Genomic DNA, 17,606 nt, shown 5'->3' with positions numbered 1-17,606 from the left:
AAAAAAAGATCTCAAACAGTTTAAATCTGTTGAAGTCAATAAACTGAAACATGTTGGATAGAAACTTCAATAAGGTGCATCAGAATAAAATACCACAAAATTGCAACATAAAAATGGGGTTAAAGGTATATTTAAGAGGTGATATAAAAAGTGGAAATGATGCCAGCATAAATTCCACAAGTATGGGGAAGGTTTAAGGTTTAAAGGCTCACATGACAAATGCCTGGTCACCTTTGGTCTCTGCCGTGGACTTTAAATGACCGAAAAAGCTCTGCCTGAGGAACAAAGGTTAAAGGTTTTAAGTAATGCCAACTACTTTAGAAAAAGATTGAATATATCCTGTTGTTTTAATTAAGAAACTGTGGATGATCACAGTATTCTCAACAGAAACCTCAATTAGCTTGACCTAGATTTACTTTTTGTTGACTATTGTGATTTGTTTCTTTTAATTATACTTTGGTGAAAGGCGGTTGCAGCAAGTAGGCATGTGACAGGCAATATATCTTAATAACTGGACGCTGTAGGTGGTACTTCACCTTCCAGACTCTGAGAGATGACCATCTGACCAGTCACTGGTAGAGGTGACCTTTTAGCGATGGGGTTTAGAGATGGGGCTGATCCTGTGCAGACCGGCCGAGGTTTCACGGCTGCCTACTGTGCTTGAGGTGAAGAAGCTTTGTTTTGCAAAGCTCCAGGCAAGAAGTAATTAAAGGAGACGCTCTGACACAAAGGAATGTTGCACTGAATGATGGTTTGGCAAAATCGACCCTGTCACTCATATGATGAATGGCATCCATTTTTTGGTGTTTCTATATGCTTTAGCAACATTTGTAAGTCATGAAAATGATTGTAAAGTTAGATTTTATGTGTGTACATCACTGACTGAATGCTGTTGTTCATGTTCCCCCATAATGTTTGGGATGTTGGTGAGCTGTGGGCACATTTTGAACCTTTGACAAAACATCATTGTACTGAAGAGACAATAACTGTGACAATATTAGGACGGAATATAAGTTTGAATAAAACGTTTTTGCTTTTACACAAATTGAATGGTGTTAAAAATGAGATAAAGTGCATTTTTGGCAGGGGGTTTCTCTAGTTTAGATACATCAGATAAATAAATGTCTCATCTCATCTCTCATAGTCTACCGCTTATCAGGTGTCGGGTCGCGGGGGCAGCGGCTTTAACAGGGGACCCCAAACTTCCCTTTCCCGAGCAACATTAGCCAACTCTACGGAAGAGGATTAGGGCCACATGTGAATTTTGTTTTTGAGTTCTGGCTTTAAAGTCAGAATTCTGAGATTAAAGTTAGAATTCTGAGATTAAAATCAGAATTCTGACTTTATTCTCAGAATTCTGGTCACCATGTCCATTTCTCATTCATAGTTTCTCATTAATCATTTCTCAGAATTCTGATCCAGGACTAGGTGGAGAGCTGAGAATAAAGTCAGAATTCCGACTTTATTCTCAGAATTCTGACTTTAAAGTCAGAACTCAAAAACAAAATTCACATGTGGCCCTAATCCTCTTCCGTACAACTCTGACTGGGGCCCCCAGTCTGGGGGATCCCGAGGCGTTCCCAGGCCAGTGTGGAGATATAATCTCTCCACCTAGTCCTGGGTCTTCCCCGTGGCCTCCTTCCAGCTGGTCACGCCTGAAACACCTCCTTACCAGATGCCCGAACCTCCTCAGCTGTCTTCTTTCAACGCAAAGGAGCAGCGGCTCTATCATTGGTCAAATGCTGCAAACGCCACCTCTTTCATGTGCACGCGCATATTACTTGTTACCCTGTTTAAAAATCTAAAAAGTAATCTAACGGTTTTAATCACTCCCTCGAAGCAGACTGGGGAATAATGCCGTAAAAAAATTAAGCAGGTTTGTGCTGCCCTCCTTCGGTAAATGAGGGGAATAACAACACGGGGGACCGCGCGCGTGCTCGGGGTTGAGCAGTTCAAGATCCGTTCTGCCTGTGTACCGGTGTGTGGGGCCGTGGGACGGCGCTGCAGCGGGGCTCTGCAGGCTACTAAACCTGGAATCAGCACTCTGAAGACAGTCAGCGTATACGGCTCTTTCTGCGAGTGAGTTCCTTTTACTTGTTGTCGTTTAACGCAAACGGATGCATGCTTGGGTCACGCCTCACCATGACCATTTCTCATTCATTTGTAGTTAGTTTGTATAGATTTGTATTAAATTGGAGCAGTAATTTGATCGTATTGTTACTTCAACCAGACGCTGTTGGATCATTTTTTGTCTCGGTGTCTCATAAGCACAAGTCAATGTCTCACACTAGCCTGCAAATTCCTGTGGCAATAAAACATGGGTAATGCTACCCTGAAACACCAAAATGAGGACATATATTCTAGGTTTTATTTATTTGTCTTGTAGAATACATCACCTGCTGCTAATTCTTGTCTTTGCAAGTTTTCTCAATACAAGTTGCTGCTGTTATATGTAAAGTAACATTCAATACGTTGCCATTAATGCCATTGTCCACACAGGCAGCCCTGGTCAATGTCTAGACAGTGGCTGTTATTGGTGCTGTGGTGGATATTCAGTTTGATGAAGGCCTGCCTCCTATCCTCAATACGCTGGAAGTGGCTGTTCATGAGAACAGGCTGGTGCTGGAGGTGGCACAGCATCTGGGTGAGTCAGTGTTTGGATGTTTATTATGAAATCGGTGTCACTCCTCATGCACTTCTGCAGTTGAAAACTCGGTCAGGACGATCACCACAGATGGCACAGAGGGTTTGGTCTGCGGTCAAAAGGTTCTGGACACTGGAGCCCCCATCAGGATCCTTGTGGGCCCTGAGTCTTGGGCAGAATCATGAATGAATGAAAGATCCAGCGTTTCTTGTCGCAGCCCTTCCAGGTAGCAGAAGCCTTTACTGGCCACATGGGAAAACTGGGGCCTCTCAAGGAGACAATCAGAGAGCATTCTAGGAGGTAAAGTGCTGCACCAAGGAGGACACTTTTTTTTGAATGGGGTTAACTTCATGAACATTTGATGGAAATGTTTATTCTGGTCTCTATTCAAGGTGAATAGGATGCCTGCCAGAGCATGCTACATACATGGTGGGTCCCATTGAAGAAGTAATCCAAAAGGCTGAGAAACAGAGGAGCATTCTTAAATTAAGTGTAACATTTTATGAGAAACATTTGTACGGTATAATTTATTTTTGAAGGACATGTGATGATAATATGTTGTGTTGCGGTTCCACTTCTCTGTAAAGGTGAAGAGGAGATTATAAAATAACATTATTATATAATTTTGTCACGGTTTGAGTTTTTTTTCATTTTTGGCAAGAGGAGTGAGCAAACGCCCTTGGTGGTTTTTAATGAAAACAAAACACTTAAAAGTTAAAGTTTAGCCCATCATGTGGCGAAGCTTCTTATTTAACTCCCTTTCCTGCATGAGGAGGTTGGTGCTGTGTTCTTTGTAGGCTTCAAAATCCTGTAAAAAAAAATAATAGCAGATATTTTGGACACTCACCACTGACAACCACACTTTTCAATATTGCAGATTTCTACAAACCTTTTTCAGCCTCCCATATCTTGTTGTGGATTCATCCAGAGCCGACTGGAGAGACTTCACTTTAACATCTGCATTAACAGCTTCTGCCTCCTGTTCAAATCTGAAGCAACGTCATGGACATACAATATATAGTCTGGGACAAAAGTCAGTAGTATGTTGTGTTGCACAATTCACCTGTCCTCTGCTTTGATGCAGGCTTTTTTCTCTTCTTTCCATTTTGTCTCTAGTAGCTGGATTGCATCTTGTTTCTCCTGTATTTGAGAGCAGTATGTTAAGTGATTGGTTCATCTGTGCAGAGCTTTGATTTCAGTGAGAATGAATACTATTTTCAATCACCTGTATTACTTTCCCTCTTTCCATAGACAAATGTAGTAATTTGTCCTTCTCTTTGGAGATGCTTGTTATGCGTTCTTTCATGCTGATTTCCCTCAAAGTATGCTCTGCTTCAGCCGTTTGTAGCTTCAGTTTAAGGTCTGATTGTGGAGAGAAGGTCAACGGTTTACCAGTGATTTTTCTTTGTAGCATTTCAGAGAATAATAAGTTGTCCACCCACCGTTGCACATTTCTACAGCATCACTTAGTTGTTGCTTCGCGTCATGCAATTGGTCAAGTCGCGATGCGTCCCTGGATTGATGCTGAGTTCTTTGTTCCAGGAGTCCGGCTAATTGCTCCCTTAAGGATAAATAAAATACAGCAAAAGAACCACAAAGAAAAATGGCAAATGCTAACATTGGAAAAGGTCCAACCAGGGAATGTTTGACACAATTACCAGATAAGTTACTCATAGGATGAAAATGTCACTTTTGACCTTTCAGCACTAACTGAAAAGTTATTCTTCTTACCGATATTCATTTTCCTTATTTGTGTATTTCTCTGTCAGCTGTTTGATTTCTTGCATCAGTTTTTGAACAACCACTTCTTTATCTTGTAATTTTTGGGAGAAAAGTGTTTCATTTTCTGACCGCAGGTGTTCGTTTTCGAGCTTTAACTGTGCATTATGCTTTTTGTACTCGTCCATGAAAGCAATAATTCCTTGATTGTTGGCAGCTAAATCCATAAACCTCTTCTCCAATAGCGCTGCTCTCTTTCTTTCACCATCCAGGTCTTTCTGGCAGTCTGTTACTTGGCCCTCCAGCACTGTGTTGAGTTTTATCACGGCTTGACATTTAAGAGGCACCTCATCTGCTCTCTGCTTCAACATGCGGATCAGACATGACTGTTCATCCATCCTGGACCGCAGCATCCCCGTCTCTGTTGCATCCTCTGCAGAAAGGCTGCAAAGTTTCTCTGGCACCTTCTGAATAGTGTCCCCATGCTGGGAACAAGGAACATTTACGTTTACATATCAAAAGGAGTGAATTATAAAAAATAAATTGACAGAAAGAGACATTTTACACTTGGAAAAATAAAACTTAAGTTGCTTTTGTGCAGATAAACTATGTAATTATGACGCTTGTTACATATGTGACATGCATGCCACTATATGCACAATAAATTAATCTCTAATATATTGGCTATATCAACAGATGGGCAGTCAGAGTGACAACGTCATCGGTAATTTGTGTTTATGTGGTCAAATAAAGTGTGTAAAACAAATGCACTTGACATTAAATTAGAAGTGTATTCAGGAGACGGCTAACTAGCAAGTTAGCTAAACATGCTAGCAAGTTAGCTAAACTTGCCAGTAGTTTGAGAGTAGCCCAACGTTAATTTATGCCACAGACAGCCGTATAAGTTGCCACTGATGACCTTCACATACCTCTGTCGTGTTGCCCTCCACCTCCATTACGTTTTCGGCACGTCTCCGTGGAGTTGCCATGATGAGAAACCTCACACTTACTCGCCGTTTTACATTGACGACTTCACATCTCTCAAAGTTCCAGTTGCTCGGTCGCTAATGGCAACGTCTCTTCTGAGCTGTGATTCGGGGAAACGGCGGCAACTGAAAAGGCTCGTGCCCCCGCTCGGCCACAAGATGGAGGTGCCGGGCTTCTTGCTCGGCCATGAGAAGGTATAGTGGACCAGCTCGAAACAAATCAAAATATGTAAGCTAACGTTAGTGTTCTTATACTGCTTGAATCTTGTCCCACTTTGGTACTTTTTTATTATATTACATCTATCTTTCCATTCTAAGAGTTTTCTCATTGTTTTTATTAGCTTATTAGCTTGTCTAAATCTTTAGGGGGGTATTACGGGACCTAAAGTGTGCCCCAACGCACCAAGGTATGTTCCCCTCTTGCGTTGGTTTGGGTTAATTGTGTGTGTAAAACGAGCAACAAGCTGATTTGACTCGAACAATTCAAAGTTTTTAATTATTATTTTTTATATATATATATTTAGTGCCTATAGATATATCCTATCATTATTTCCCAGTGTGTGCACCCTCCTAGCAATTAAATAGCGTCGACAACTCGCCGTGAGTGAAAAATCACTGTGCACTCAAGTCGGACCCGCATGGCATTATGCAGATTCCAGGGCCAGAGGGATTTATCCGGAGGGGCCGAGGCTGGCTGGGCTTGGGGGAGCGGCTGTCCTGCCCTTTGTGCACGCCCCTTTTCATCAACTAGCGGGCCAAGAGAGACAGACGAAGAAAAGCGACAGCATCCCAGCCAGCCTCAGTCCCTGCAGCTCCTCCATCTGCACAGTGGAGCTGGACGGACCAGCCAGAATGTGGAGAGCACCGCTACATCAACTCTTTCTCGTCTGCATATGCTGTGTTACATGGTGCCACATTGAAGGTAAGTGTGTTTTTTTTTTCCTTTTTTCTTTTTTCTTCATTTAAATCCCTCCACACTTCGTTCACACGGCCTGTCAGCTGAATGATTCATTGGGGGGGGGGGGGGGGGACCTGGAGAGTTGTTGTGCTGCTAGTGATTCACTGGTTTGTTTTGATGAGCAACAAGTGCACTTGTTGCTCATCAAAACAAACCAGTAACCATGCGGGGCAATTTAATTGTTGCTGAGTCTTTTGTTTTAGCACAGAATAATGTATGAAACAGAATCAACTCAAAACACATGGGAATATGCTTGATGGGCCTAATTAAAATAGACAATGTTGTAATAGAAGTACACAACCACCTCCAGGATTGTTGACGTGGCCACTAGGTAATGTTGTTGTGGCTCTGGAGCTGAATGCTATACCACATAGTATTACTTTAAAGGTTGAGCACAAAGCCTCCCCTCAGACAGATTGGAAGTTCTCTTGAGGAACTTTTGCCTGAGCTTTACTGTTGCTAGGTAACAGAAAAGAGCATGTGACTTACAGACAATCTGTGCAGACTGAAAGCTACTCGTACAAATCTCGTTCAGTGGAGCAGATTTTTTTACACACTTGTTCAAACTGGATCGCGGCTCGAGGAAGAACTTTCTATTTGAATCATCTTAAGACGGAGACGGACTGAAAAAAACGCAGACACACTGCTCTTTTACACACGATAGTCTCGTGTTTTGTCTCTTGTGTTTGTAGCCCCGGCTAGATCCTGCTGCTCAAATTGTAATCTGCTTTCTTTTTGCTCAACCCTTAGTATGTAAGCTCCTTAGTGTGAATCAAGCAACTAATTACACTGCAGCTGCTGCAGAATGGAACCATTTCTACCTAAGGAGTAAAGTAAAAAAAACTCTAAGAGCTTTCTGTCTTTCTGTTTATAATAAAATGTCCTCACTGGCCCACAAAAACAGAAGAGGTAGACTGTCCATGTAAGAGAAAAAGAGACAACGTCACATTGTTGACAGTGAGACTGCAGCATTTAAAAAATTCACCTGGCATTTCCTTTGAGATCGCAGCCGCCGGTCGGCCTGCTTGTTCTGTAGCTGACATTCGCAGATGACAACTGAGGTGTAAATAATGACGACTTGACTAAAAACGGCTCTCAGGAGGGTTTTTTTTTGTCAGCGTGTTCACGGGGATCATCAGCTTGGATTTGTTGTGATTAACAGACAGTGATGTCAACTGTTTTAATCACATTTACAGAGTCGTTTTGTATTTGACCAAATCTTTTATTAATAACTGAGTTTTAAAGTGCTTCCTGGTCTCTGATGATGTATTAATCACACAGTGCCACTTTATTCATGTGGTTCTACTATGAGGGGATACTTTCTCTAATCTCTTCTTGATCCTCCACAAAAATCCTTTAGTTTGATAATTGTTTCTTCCATGACCTTCTCTGACACATTATCCAGCCTTTGGGCGACGTGTGCTGCTGGAGAATGCTTACACTGGCACTAATAGCTAATGTGACAGTCTGAGGGGATTTCACGGTCCTGGTTTGTTAACTATCCTCTCCCTTTTTTTGCTGTTCCAGACATGTTTGTCACTGAATTGAGTTGTTTTCTCCATCAATCATTGGCCAGTGAAAGATTAATAACAGATTAAGTGCACATTAAGCACTTTAATGGTCTTAGAAATATCCAACATAATAATAAAACATGTTTGTTAATGTGCTTGTATTTTTGGTCAGGCTTGAGGGAAATCTGTCTTCATGCAATAAAACCTATTTTTAGGTCCAGCCTGAATGTAAAAAAGTCTTCTGTTACTTTTCAAGGCCTGCACGTGCACGTTAAACCTCACACATGCCGGCTTCTTTCCGGTGTGGAAGCCTAAATCCTTGTGCAACAGTTACACTGCGTTGGAAAACAGTTGGCACAAATCGGGGAGCAAATCCTTTCTTTTTCCTGCAGCTCCCTGAGTCTAGGTTTCAGACGCCGATGATGGAGTTTTATCCTCCAGTAAACAGTCGTGACTCACTGTGGAGGGGGGAAACGAGCTGTCCGGTGGCCATCTCATTGCATTGTGACAACTTAATTTATGATTCTTTTCACTCATGCTCTTCTTGTTCAGGCACGTACCAAAAATAATAGTATGAGAGTATTCCTCATTTCTAACCAGAACCAAGGCTTTATTCACACTCTATTTATTCCTCCTTTTTGCTCCCCAGTGCCAAAGCCCCTCCGTTCTCCACTGTTTTGTGTGTAGCAGCAAGAGCCAAAGTCACTTGTTTGGCAATTGACTGCATTCTGCTGCATTGATTTCCATATGAAATGGGCAGCGGCACTCCGCTCTGACAGCGTGGTCGGGTCCAGCGTTTTCATGCTGCCAGTGGCCAGTTTTCTCCCACTTTTCTTCCTCCACACATTCAGTGAGAGCGGAGGTCCGCGCCAAAAACAAGACGGCATTGATGAAAGCTTTCAGGCGCCCCGTGTGACAAGGAATGGATGTTCTAGTGGTAGTGGGACAGGTGTTTTCTTAATGGGTGGCCATGAGAGGGGCGCTTATGTTCCACTTTGTCTTCACCGTACTGTAGTCTCCTTTCTGCTGAGTAGTTTCTTTTTTTTTTTAGGGTGACACTTCCAGTTATGAGTTTGCATCCCTGCTGGCTCCTCTTTTGTGCCATTGTAAATTCACAGTGGGGTTTGAGGCGTATGGGGAGCTTCATTCTAATGAAAATTCCTCTACTACTCTTCTTTGTTGGGCAATAGTAGGGCGTCCTTATCTTCCTGCATGGATAGTGCGGTGCTCTCTCCTGCTGTGGGTTTAAGTTGCTAATTAGGAAAGACAAGGCTAGAGAGAAGGGAAAGGAAAACATTAAATTACACAAAAACAACTAATAACAAAAGGGCTGTTCATCAGATGCAGATTAAATCTTCTAATTAGCAGATTTGCCCCGTTCGCCCCGGCTTTCACCTTCCCTAATATTGATTGATATAGTGAAATGGCGACTTTGTCTGGAGGAAGACATAGACGTTTTAAGGATTAAGGAAAAGTTACAAAGAAGACGTTCTTTTCAGAATGTAAGAAGAACCCTCACACAAGATAGTGCTGTTGAAAGGTTCAGCTTCAGTGTATCTGTCACCTTTCCCAGAAGTAATACTGTCAAGGAAACACTGGCTGTATTTGAAAGCCTCCAGCAGATTGGTTTCTCCTTTTGGCATATGTGGTTTTAAGTTATCAACCTGGGTCTGAATATACGGCAGCTATACACAATTTTTTCACGAATTCCGGTGCAATTTTATTTTTTGTGTAACTATTTTCTGCTATTTTGTAATAAATCTGTTCCGTTTCATAACACAAATTAATTTTTTGTTTTTAGAAGTGTGTGGTCCTGCACAGACAATTGCTTTGTCTGGACATTCAAGACGTAAATGTAATGAATCCACCATGTTTTTTCATTACAGCATCCCCTTTAACTGTTGCTATACTGTATGCAACCCTGCTGCCATGCTATAGATGATGCTGAAACCTCTGGGGTGACTGCCTCGCAAACAAAGGCTCCCTTTGAGCAGATTGCGAGCAATTTTATCATTAGTAAACTGAGCAGGAAAAAAAAAAGAGGTTTTGCCTCCTGGATAGCTGCTGAAGGAGTTAAACATGCAGCTTGTTTTGCTGGGTCGGTCGTGAGGCAGTCTGGTGGTTTCGCTGGCTAATTAATCAGAGTCAAGAATTCTCAATTGGAGCGTATGTGGCCTTTAGAGCAGTAACGCGGGCAGTGACCCCACAACTGTTGTGGAAGTGATCCACCTTTAAAAGAGAACGTTACACAAAGGAGATGATAAACCTCTGACTCTTAATACAATCCACGCCTTATTCACACCACATTTATCGAGCCAATAAGCTGCAGGTTTGTAGGAAACCATTAAGATGTGTCTATAATTCCCTATAACTAGTAACTTCAAGCCATTTTAGAGGTGTAGATATTGTGTACTGCAGCCTTCGTTTTTGTATAAAGAACCACAAATATCTTCGCAAATGTAGGAAGATTTGATTAAAACTACGAGGGAAGAATTTCCAAAATGCTGGATAAGACAGGGCAGAGATAGACCACCAACCCCTAAGCGAGCACCACCCATCACCACCTCGCAGCTCTTCTCACAAAGAATTTGGGTTGCGGTACCACCCAGTACCACTATTTATCCCAATTACATCTCAGACCCGGACAGCAACGGCGTGCGGCCATAAATCAGGCTGTCAGGGAGACAATCAGAATTGCACGGGTCTGACGGAGAGCTCTGCCACTGAACTATGCTGCCTGAATCAATCTCCCCTGGAAAACGTCAGGGAAGGTAGAGTGCCGGTGCCTTATCTCTACAGATGCCACTCAGCGTGAACATCAAAAGGAGGCTCGGGATGACTGCAGTGAAGATTGTGTAACTTGTCAGGCTGATGGCTGGCACGCTTGTCTCCAAGGCTTGGCAGTGCTGTTAACAGCCTGCTCCATCAACTCCACGTTTTTTAAAATATATAATAAACAGTATTTAAGAATTTAACGACTATCACGTTTGTGACCATCATTTTTATAGGTTTATCTTTTGCTTCAAAGACCCAGGATGGACTTTATGACACATTTTGAACAAAATCAAATAATGATGCCAGTAATAAAAACAGCTTGACAGTGCTTTTGACGGATCAAAACAATACTCACATATTGGTCCATACACACAAACATACAGTATATACACATCAACAGAGCAAACTATATGTAGAGTTGGTAAGATAAGGTAAAAAGACAATAAAATATAGATCAATAAAATGAATACAAATTCAGTTAAAAAAGGCAACATCACATAAATTAATAGGAATTGTAAAATAGTTATCGTGAGAGTCATAATATAATAATGCATTAAAATGGCAAAATCATTAATGGATAACTAGAAAAAAAGTTATAATAGAAAGGAAAGAAACTGCTTGGAATCAAGGTCTAATGTAAAATGTGAATTGTGTTCAGGATGCGAGTTGGGGCAGTTCCGCTGTGCGACGGGTCGCTGTATACCAGGCGACTGGCACTGTGACGGCATATCCAACTGTGAAGATGACTCTGACGAATACGACTGCCGTGAGTTGCTCTCATATTACACAGTCGGAGGGTGGAGAGGGCTGGGATGTCTAGTATGTTTAAGTAATGCTTGCTGGGCCAACCTGAATCACAGCAGTGGTGGAAGAAATACTAATTAAAGTTCCACCACAAGGATAATCAGCAAAATAATACTTAAAAGTAACGTAACAGTACTCCTCTTTTAATCTATGACTGTGCATATGTCTGCATTTAAAGATTCATTCTTTGGTATCTTAATCTGCAAAGATTAGTGGAGCAGAAGCACATAGTAAACACTCGTTTTCCACTACTGGATTACAGTCAACTGTTGTAATGCTCTGTGTGTGTGTGTGTTCCCTCAGCCCAGGTAACATGTGATGAGGGTCATTTCCAGTGTTTGAGTGACGGCGAGTGTGTCCCGGGTGTGTGGGTGTGTGATGATGAGGAGGACTGTGAGGACGGCTCAGATGAGAGGCAGCACTGCCGTAAGTACATTTCACATTAATAGCAAAGCTTAGACATGCTTAGAAAGAGTTAAGTTAAGTTATACACTACTCACAAAAAGTGAGGGATATTTGGCTTTCGGGGGAAAGTTATGGAAAATGTAAAGAGTTCACGTGACAGTAATATTATATCATGAAAGTAGGGCATTTAGGTAAAAGCATGCAATGGTGATTTCATCATCTCAAACAATTTATTGAAACAAAAGCCAGCAACAGTGGTGGGTATACACCAACAAAACATGTCAATGTCTCAGTAACTTATCATGTGGCCAAAGGATGACCAATTCTCTGCCTTTCTGAGACTCCTCCAGTCTCTCTGTGTCTCTGTTGCAACCTGCTGATGACACTCTGTGACACTGTAAGCTCAGTGGCCACTACTCTCTGACAACAAGCCTCACAATGGCGAGGTACCAATCACTCGTTAGGTGTCGTCTTGGTGTCATGATGCCAAAATGTGAACAGCGTGATGAGGAGGACTGTTTAAATACCAATTCTAATTGAACCAGGACATTGACTGGTGGATTCAAGGATCAAACACCTGTTATGAAAACAGCAAGTTGTGCAAAAAGTACTGAAACATTGTACAGTTGGACATGTGCATTCAAAAGTTTAGAGAAGGTCAAATTAAGTTCACCTGTACAAGAAGTACAAGAAGATAAAAGTGCATACAGGAACTGTGTGAATAAAACCATTGTCTGTCATTCTCCAATCCGTCCCCAGCTGGAAGGACGTGCACCAGCGGGCAGTTCAGCTGTAGTAATGGTGCATGCATCCCAGGAGAATACCGGTGTGACCATCTGTCGGACTGCTCAGATGGGTCCGATGAGAGGGACTGCAGTAGGAGCTGTAAGTCTTCTTCGTGGTGGTTTCCCTTTTTTGTTTTTTTGTTTCAGTCTCCTGTGGCATTTTAATCAATTTGTTAAGATTACGAGGCTCGCTGACTGACAGAATGGGCCACAATATGCTTCTTGTTGTCAGAGGTTGATTGCAGATTCCTCGGTGGATTAGTCAAGCTGAAGTTCAGCTGCTATGCTATTATTGTGCCGACATGGTAGACCCACAGCACTACACACTGTGGTAATCTCACAATTGCATGAAGAATGCTGTGGCGACTGCTGTCGTTATGGTGGTGGCGTTAAATTCTCCTCTCTTATCCTCCCCCTTTCACCGAGCTTTTTTCACGTTTTAAGAGCTTAAAAGGACACAGTTGTCAGGCTGATTTTGAATGCATGGCGACGGCAATGCTGATGATGATTTAATCTCTCAGATCCCGAGTGTGCAGAGCTGAGGTGTGCTAACGGGGCCTGCTACAACCGGACACAGAGATGTGACCGGGTGCTTGACTGCCGTGACGGCTCTGATGAGGCAAATTGCAGTAAGAAGCCAAGTCTTTTTTTTTTGTGTGATAAACTGTTCACATGGAAGCCAAAGTGCAACCTAGAAATAAACCATGACATCATCACCAAATAGGTCTTCTTTTGTCTTTTTCTGTTGTGTTTTCTTTAGCACAGCACTGTAATATGGGCCTGTTCCAGTGTCATAACGGTGTGTGCATCCCTCAACGCTACGTCTGTGACCACGACGATGACTGTGGAGACCGGAGTGACGAGCTAAACTGCAGTACGGAGCCTTTGTCTTCCCACCCTCCTTTAAATGTGTCTGTTTTATGACTCTTAACTGCACCCAGTCAGATGTACTTGGTCTCTAATCTTTTCTGTGTATTTATATGATCCCCCGCAGCATATCCTACATGCAAGGGGAACTACTTCACCTGCCCCAGCGGACGCTGCATCCACCAAGTCTGGGTTTGTGACGGAGAGGACGACTGTGAGGACAATGCAGATGAAAAGGGCTGTGGTATGGATAAAACCCCTAAATCTTGGGTCATTTTGGCAGAAACGTTAAGACATTTGGCTGGTTGAAGAAACGCTAGAATGTGTAACAGCTCCAGCTCTCTGTGTGAACCTGATTCATCCCCAGTCTCCATGGTTTGTCCGGGCTAGCAAGATGCTATGCCTGTGCTCCTTTAAGTGTGTTATTCAAATGCCTCTTTGTGGCACAAGATCACGCAGCCCCCCCAAAGGGCTTTAGAATTCCTCCACACGGCTGTGAAGAGTGTGTGTTTTTAGAGGATGGGCTGCAGAAGCCCTCTGAGCCCCCATGTGACCCCCACAAAGCTTCACTCCCCTCCGCCGATTTAAAGTGACAGTCAATCCCCCCCCGACAATAAAAGTCCCGGTCACAATTTCCCTCAAGATCAGCCGTCCATTCCTGTGGAGACAAAGCCTATACCTCCCATACCTATTATATTTTAATTCTCAACAGTCTAATATTAGGGGAAACTCTCAGCTCTTCTGTTTTCTGCTGTTCAGTGTGTTTTTTTCCCCTTTTTCTATGTGTACAATATGTGATTTGTCTGCAGATAATGTGCGGCGGGAGTGTTACCCGGGAGAATGGCCCTGTCCCTCCTCTGGCCTGTGTATCCCCATGGATCAGCTGTGTGATGGGACAGCACACTGTCCCGAGGGCGAGGATGAAACAAACACCACTGCCGGGCGCAACTGCAGTTAGTACAACCACAACTTGTCAAATACACGAGGACGTCTGATATCACAGAAACTGTGTTTATTCCCGGATGTGGTTTCTGTATTTCACAGCTATCTGGAGATGTGCCTCCCTGAGCTGTGAGTATCGGTGTCATGTTTCCCCTGACGGAGGGACCTGCTCCTGTCCTTCTGGTTACATCGTCAACAGCAACGATAGTCGCTCATGTATCGGTAAATGTCCTTCATTAACTCCATTGCACCGTCCTCGCCCAAAGATTGAGATTCTTTCACATAATAGGTTTTCAATGCTGTTCCATGTAATAGAAGGCAACTGCTTTGGTTCAGTTGAATGAATGAAAATGTATTTCAGACGTGAAAAACAAAGTTGAATAAACTAAATCATTAAGTCAAACAAAATTTAAAGCAAACTTCAAAACATATACCATTATAATTATTGTCATGTCTGAAAAGCAGTAGGAAGACGTTTAAACTTATTTAATCCTACCCCTTCTTCAGCAAATCACTTTTCGTCAATGAATTTAATTTTATGAAACAGTGCACCTTTATACGTTCATTTAAATATAAGAAAGTTTGGTTGATTCGCACCTCATTCCACCTTTATGCTGTTAACTCAAACAAAACCAATCGGTGATTAATTGTCATCTGCTGCCATTTTTGACGCTGAAGACTTTGACGACTGTTCGATGTGGGGCGTGTGTGACCAGCTGTGCGAGTCCCTCGTCGGCTCCCACCGCTGCAGCTGCCGGGAGGGCTACGTCCTGGAGCAGCACAGATACTGCAGAGCCGAAGCCTCGTGTGAGTGTCACTTCCTCTCTTTCCCTCACATGCTCTATGTTCAGATTTTGAACGTGTGAATGATGCATCCTAAAACGAGGCCCATTAGCATAGTTTCCTGTTTGCCAACCACTGTGGCTGCTTTACGGAGCGTCTGCACTTCTTTCTGGTGCATTGTTGCGTGCCGAATGTTGTTTTAGTGAGTCTCTTGCCTTTGTGGAGCACAGAAAGAGTGTTGACTGAGAGGCTGACCTCTCTGCCTCGAGCTCCACTGAGTGTGTAAGGACAGTGGCTAGAAAGTATTCTACCTCCAGTAGTCCGAGTCAGTCAAGCAATGTGCTGCATTCTGTACATTTCCACTGATGTTTAAGTTAAGCATGCATCCTACAAAATACATTTTGGCTTAAATACAAAATCAGGCCCTTCTTCTAACCTGAATATTTTTAAATGACTTCTTCATGCTTTGTGTTTTTAACACTTTGTTTGTAACTTGTTGTACCGCAGCTGGAGTCCCTTCCTTGATGTTTTCTAATGGCAGAGACCTGCTAATAGGTGACGTCCACGGCAACAGTCTGCGCACTTTGGTCCAGTCACAGAACAGAGGGGCTGCAGTGGGAGTGGACTACCATTATAATCTCCAGAAGATATTCTGGACAGATACCATTCAGAATAAGGTATTCAATTTCCACATTCATGTTCATGTATCTACATGTAGGAGAGTATTGCCCTGATGAAATGTTGTAATGCGAGGGTAAAAGAGACCACTTTCTTGTTTGAGGAGATACTGGAGGTAGACGGGAGCTGCACGGATGGAATTCTTTCAGTTATCTTGTAAAATATCAGCAATGTTGATGCTATAATAATGGGATAGCTGTTGGCACCATTGCGGCTGGTTCATAATGAAGGGAAGTAGATGTGGAATGGAATCCAAATAGCCTAATCTTGAAACCTGTCTGATAGGCTGGTATGGTGTTCACATACCAGGGTGCAATTTTTGTAACTCTATCTTGTTTGAAGTAATCATGCTGTATTTGTTTTCAGCGGCACTGTCCATCTATATGGATTCTTTGGCCAGCTAAAAAACTGTTTGTCCGGGCAGTCTCAGTGGTTTGAACTGCAGCCACTGGGCTGAAAAGGCGAGGACATATCTCTGACTGGGCATCTCTGTGTGTCAGCCACCTCCATGGCAGCATGTCAGATTAAAAGCAGGGGAAGGCACAAACAGGGCATGTGAATGCAACCAGAAAGGTTAAACTATCAGGCTATTTCCACATCTTTAGTTTCTCTTTAAACAGGTCAGTTGAAAATCCTGCTTCTTAGATGCCTGGATCTTGTTTCAAAAGAAGCAGAGCTGCAAAGAGCAATACCCCCCTAACCAGCTGCATGGTGCCAAGGCTTCCACTCTGAGGAAGTAGTGCCATCATAATATCAACAGTAGAGTGGCCTGATCAAAAAACATTTCACGCTTCATAGAAATTTAATAAGAGAAGTAAACAAATAATAATTCTCTATTTTTCTACTTCCTATTTTTTTACTTCTTAAAATAATAATTCTCTATTTTCTACTTCCTTAAATGTGTTTTAATCACTTAACATTTGGGCTGTTGATAACTGCCATAAACCACGATAGAGCCACATTATTTTAATCTGTCAACAACAAACGCTCACTTTATGTGAAGGAACAAAACTATTTTGGAGTTCGCCGCAGCAGAAAGCAAGATTAGCCGTGGACAGACACAAAGATGCTCTCTCACTCACGCACACACGTGAGCGATCACATGATTCTCCTATAAAGAGGAGATAATAGCACTTTCAATGTACCTACAGGCATGTGAGTGTTGTATTAAGATACACTTGAAAAAATGTGAACTCATCTTTAATTATCTCCCCCTCGATGTCTGGAAGTAGTGACCACCTACGAGCTGATTTCCTGACAACAATGGTCTTTTGTGTACAGGTGTTTTCTGCGGATATGAACGGCTCCAACGTGCAGGTGGTTTTAAATGTCTCGGTTGACTACCCCGAGAACTTGGCGGTGGACTGGGTGAACAATAAACTGTATGTGGTGGAGGCCAGCGTCAACAGGATCGACATGGTGGACTTCGATGGAAGCAACCGGGTCACGCTCATCGCCGAGAACCTGGGAAACCCTAGAGGACTGGCGGTGGACCCCACCGTCGGGTAAGCGCATCTCCCAGTTTCCATCCACTCATCTGTCGACGCATTCCCAAAACCCCGCATACAGTATCTGTCGTGCTCCATTGGCGTGGAAGAATGAGGGTGTGTGTGTGTGTGTGTGAGATTAGCAGATTGCCCTGGGTGGATTAGTGAGGAGCAATGTAAGTGATGACCCTCATTGTAATCCAATAGTATAGTTCAAGGGGGAGGGGGAGGAGAGCCAGGTGGCTGCAGATAAATTGCTTAT

The 17,606-nt window shown here is 42.8% G+C and overlaps 2 protein-coding genes across 4 annotated transcripts in view; one reads left to right on the top strand and one right to left on the bottom strand.

Annotated features, from left to right (window-relative positions):
- Positions 1–2,652: 2,652 nt before the first annotated feature.
- Positions 2,653–5,423, bottom strand: LOC311021852 (coiled-coil domain-containing protein 89). The gene is made up of 7 exons (XM_084022691.1): positions 5,293–5,423; positions 4,376–4,848; positions 4,087–4,205; positions 3,870–4,006; positions 3,708–3,784; positions 3,534–3,633; positions 2,653–3,452 (listed from the first exon to the last, which is right to left on the bottom strand). Exons 1-7 carry the CDS (start codon positions 5,350–5,352, stop codon positions 3,366–3,368), a joined length of 1,053 nt encoding a protein of 350 aa, XP_083878817.1. The 5' UTR covers positions 5,353–5,423; the 3' UTR covers positions 2,653–3,365.
- A 671-nt stretch (positions 5,424–6,094) lies between these two features.
- Positions 6,095–17,606, top strand: part of lrp2a (low density lipoprotein receptor-related protein 2a) — a 43,553-nt gene continuing 32,041 nt past the window's right edge. For 2 of the 3 annotated variants that reach the window (XM_084023555.1, XM_084023554.1), the window contains exons 1-12: positions 6,103–6,271; positions 11,252–11,359; positions 11,701–11,823; positions 12,562–12,687; positions 13,109–13,216; positions 13,348–13,461; positions 13,582–13,698; positions 14,264–14,407; positions 14,499–14,618; positions 15,075–15,203; positions 15,687–15,856; positions 17,139–17,362. In XM_084023555.1, coding sequence (XP_083879681.1) covers positions 6,202–6,271; positions 11,252–11,359; positions 11,701–11,823; positions 12,562–12,687; positions 13,109–13,216; positions 13,348–13,461; positions 13,582–13,698; positions 14,264–14,407; positions 14,499–14,618; positions 15,075–15,203; positions 15,687–15,856; positions 17,139–17,362 — 1,553 coding nt within the window. In that variant the 5' untranslated portion in view covers positions 6,103–6,201. Of the gene's footprint in view, positions 6,272–11,251; positions 11,360–11,700; positions 11,824–12,561; positions 12,688–13,108; positions 13,217–13,347; positions 13,462–13,581; positions 13,699–14,263; positions 14,408–14,498; positions 14,619–15,074; positions 15,204–15,686; positions 15,857–17,138; positions 17,363–17,606 lie in introns of all 3 variants that reach the window. The other variant, XR_014598104.1, reaches the window with a different exon arrangement.

Source organism: Eutrigla gurnardus (assembly GCF_963514095.1).
Source record: "Eutrigla gurnardus genome assembly, chromosome: 12".
NCBI classification, from domain to species: domain Eukaryota; kingdom Metazoa; phylum Chordata; class Actinopteri; order Perciformes; family Triglidae; genus Eutrigla; species Eutrigla gurnardus.
This window is presented reverse-complemented; position numbering and strand designations above follow the sequence as displayed.

Excerpts from the sequence above, each read along its gene's own strand:
- LOC311021852 (XM_084022691.1), bottom strand. The coding sequence starts at position 5,352 with ATGGCAACTCCACGGAGACGTGCCGAAAACGTAATGGAGGTGGAGGGC. Across the intron at positions 3,634-3,707 it reads TGCATCAAAGCAGAGGACAG|ATTTGAACAGGAGGCAGAAG; the intron begins GTGAATTGTGCA and ends ACGTTGCTTCAG. Across the intron at positions 3,453-3,533 it reads GATATGGGAGGCTGAAAAAG|GATTTTGAAGCCTACAAAGA; the intron begins GTTTGTAGAAAT and ends TTTTTTTTACAG.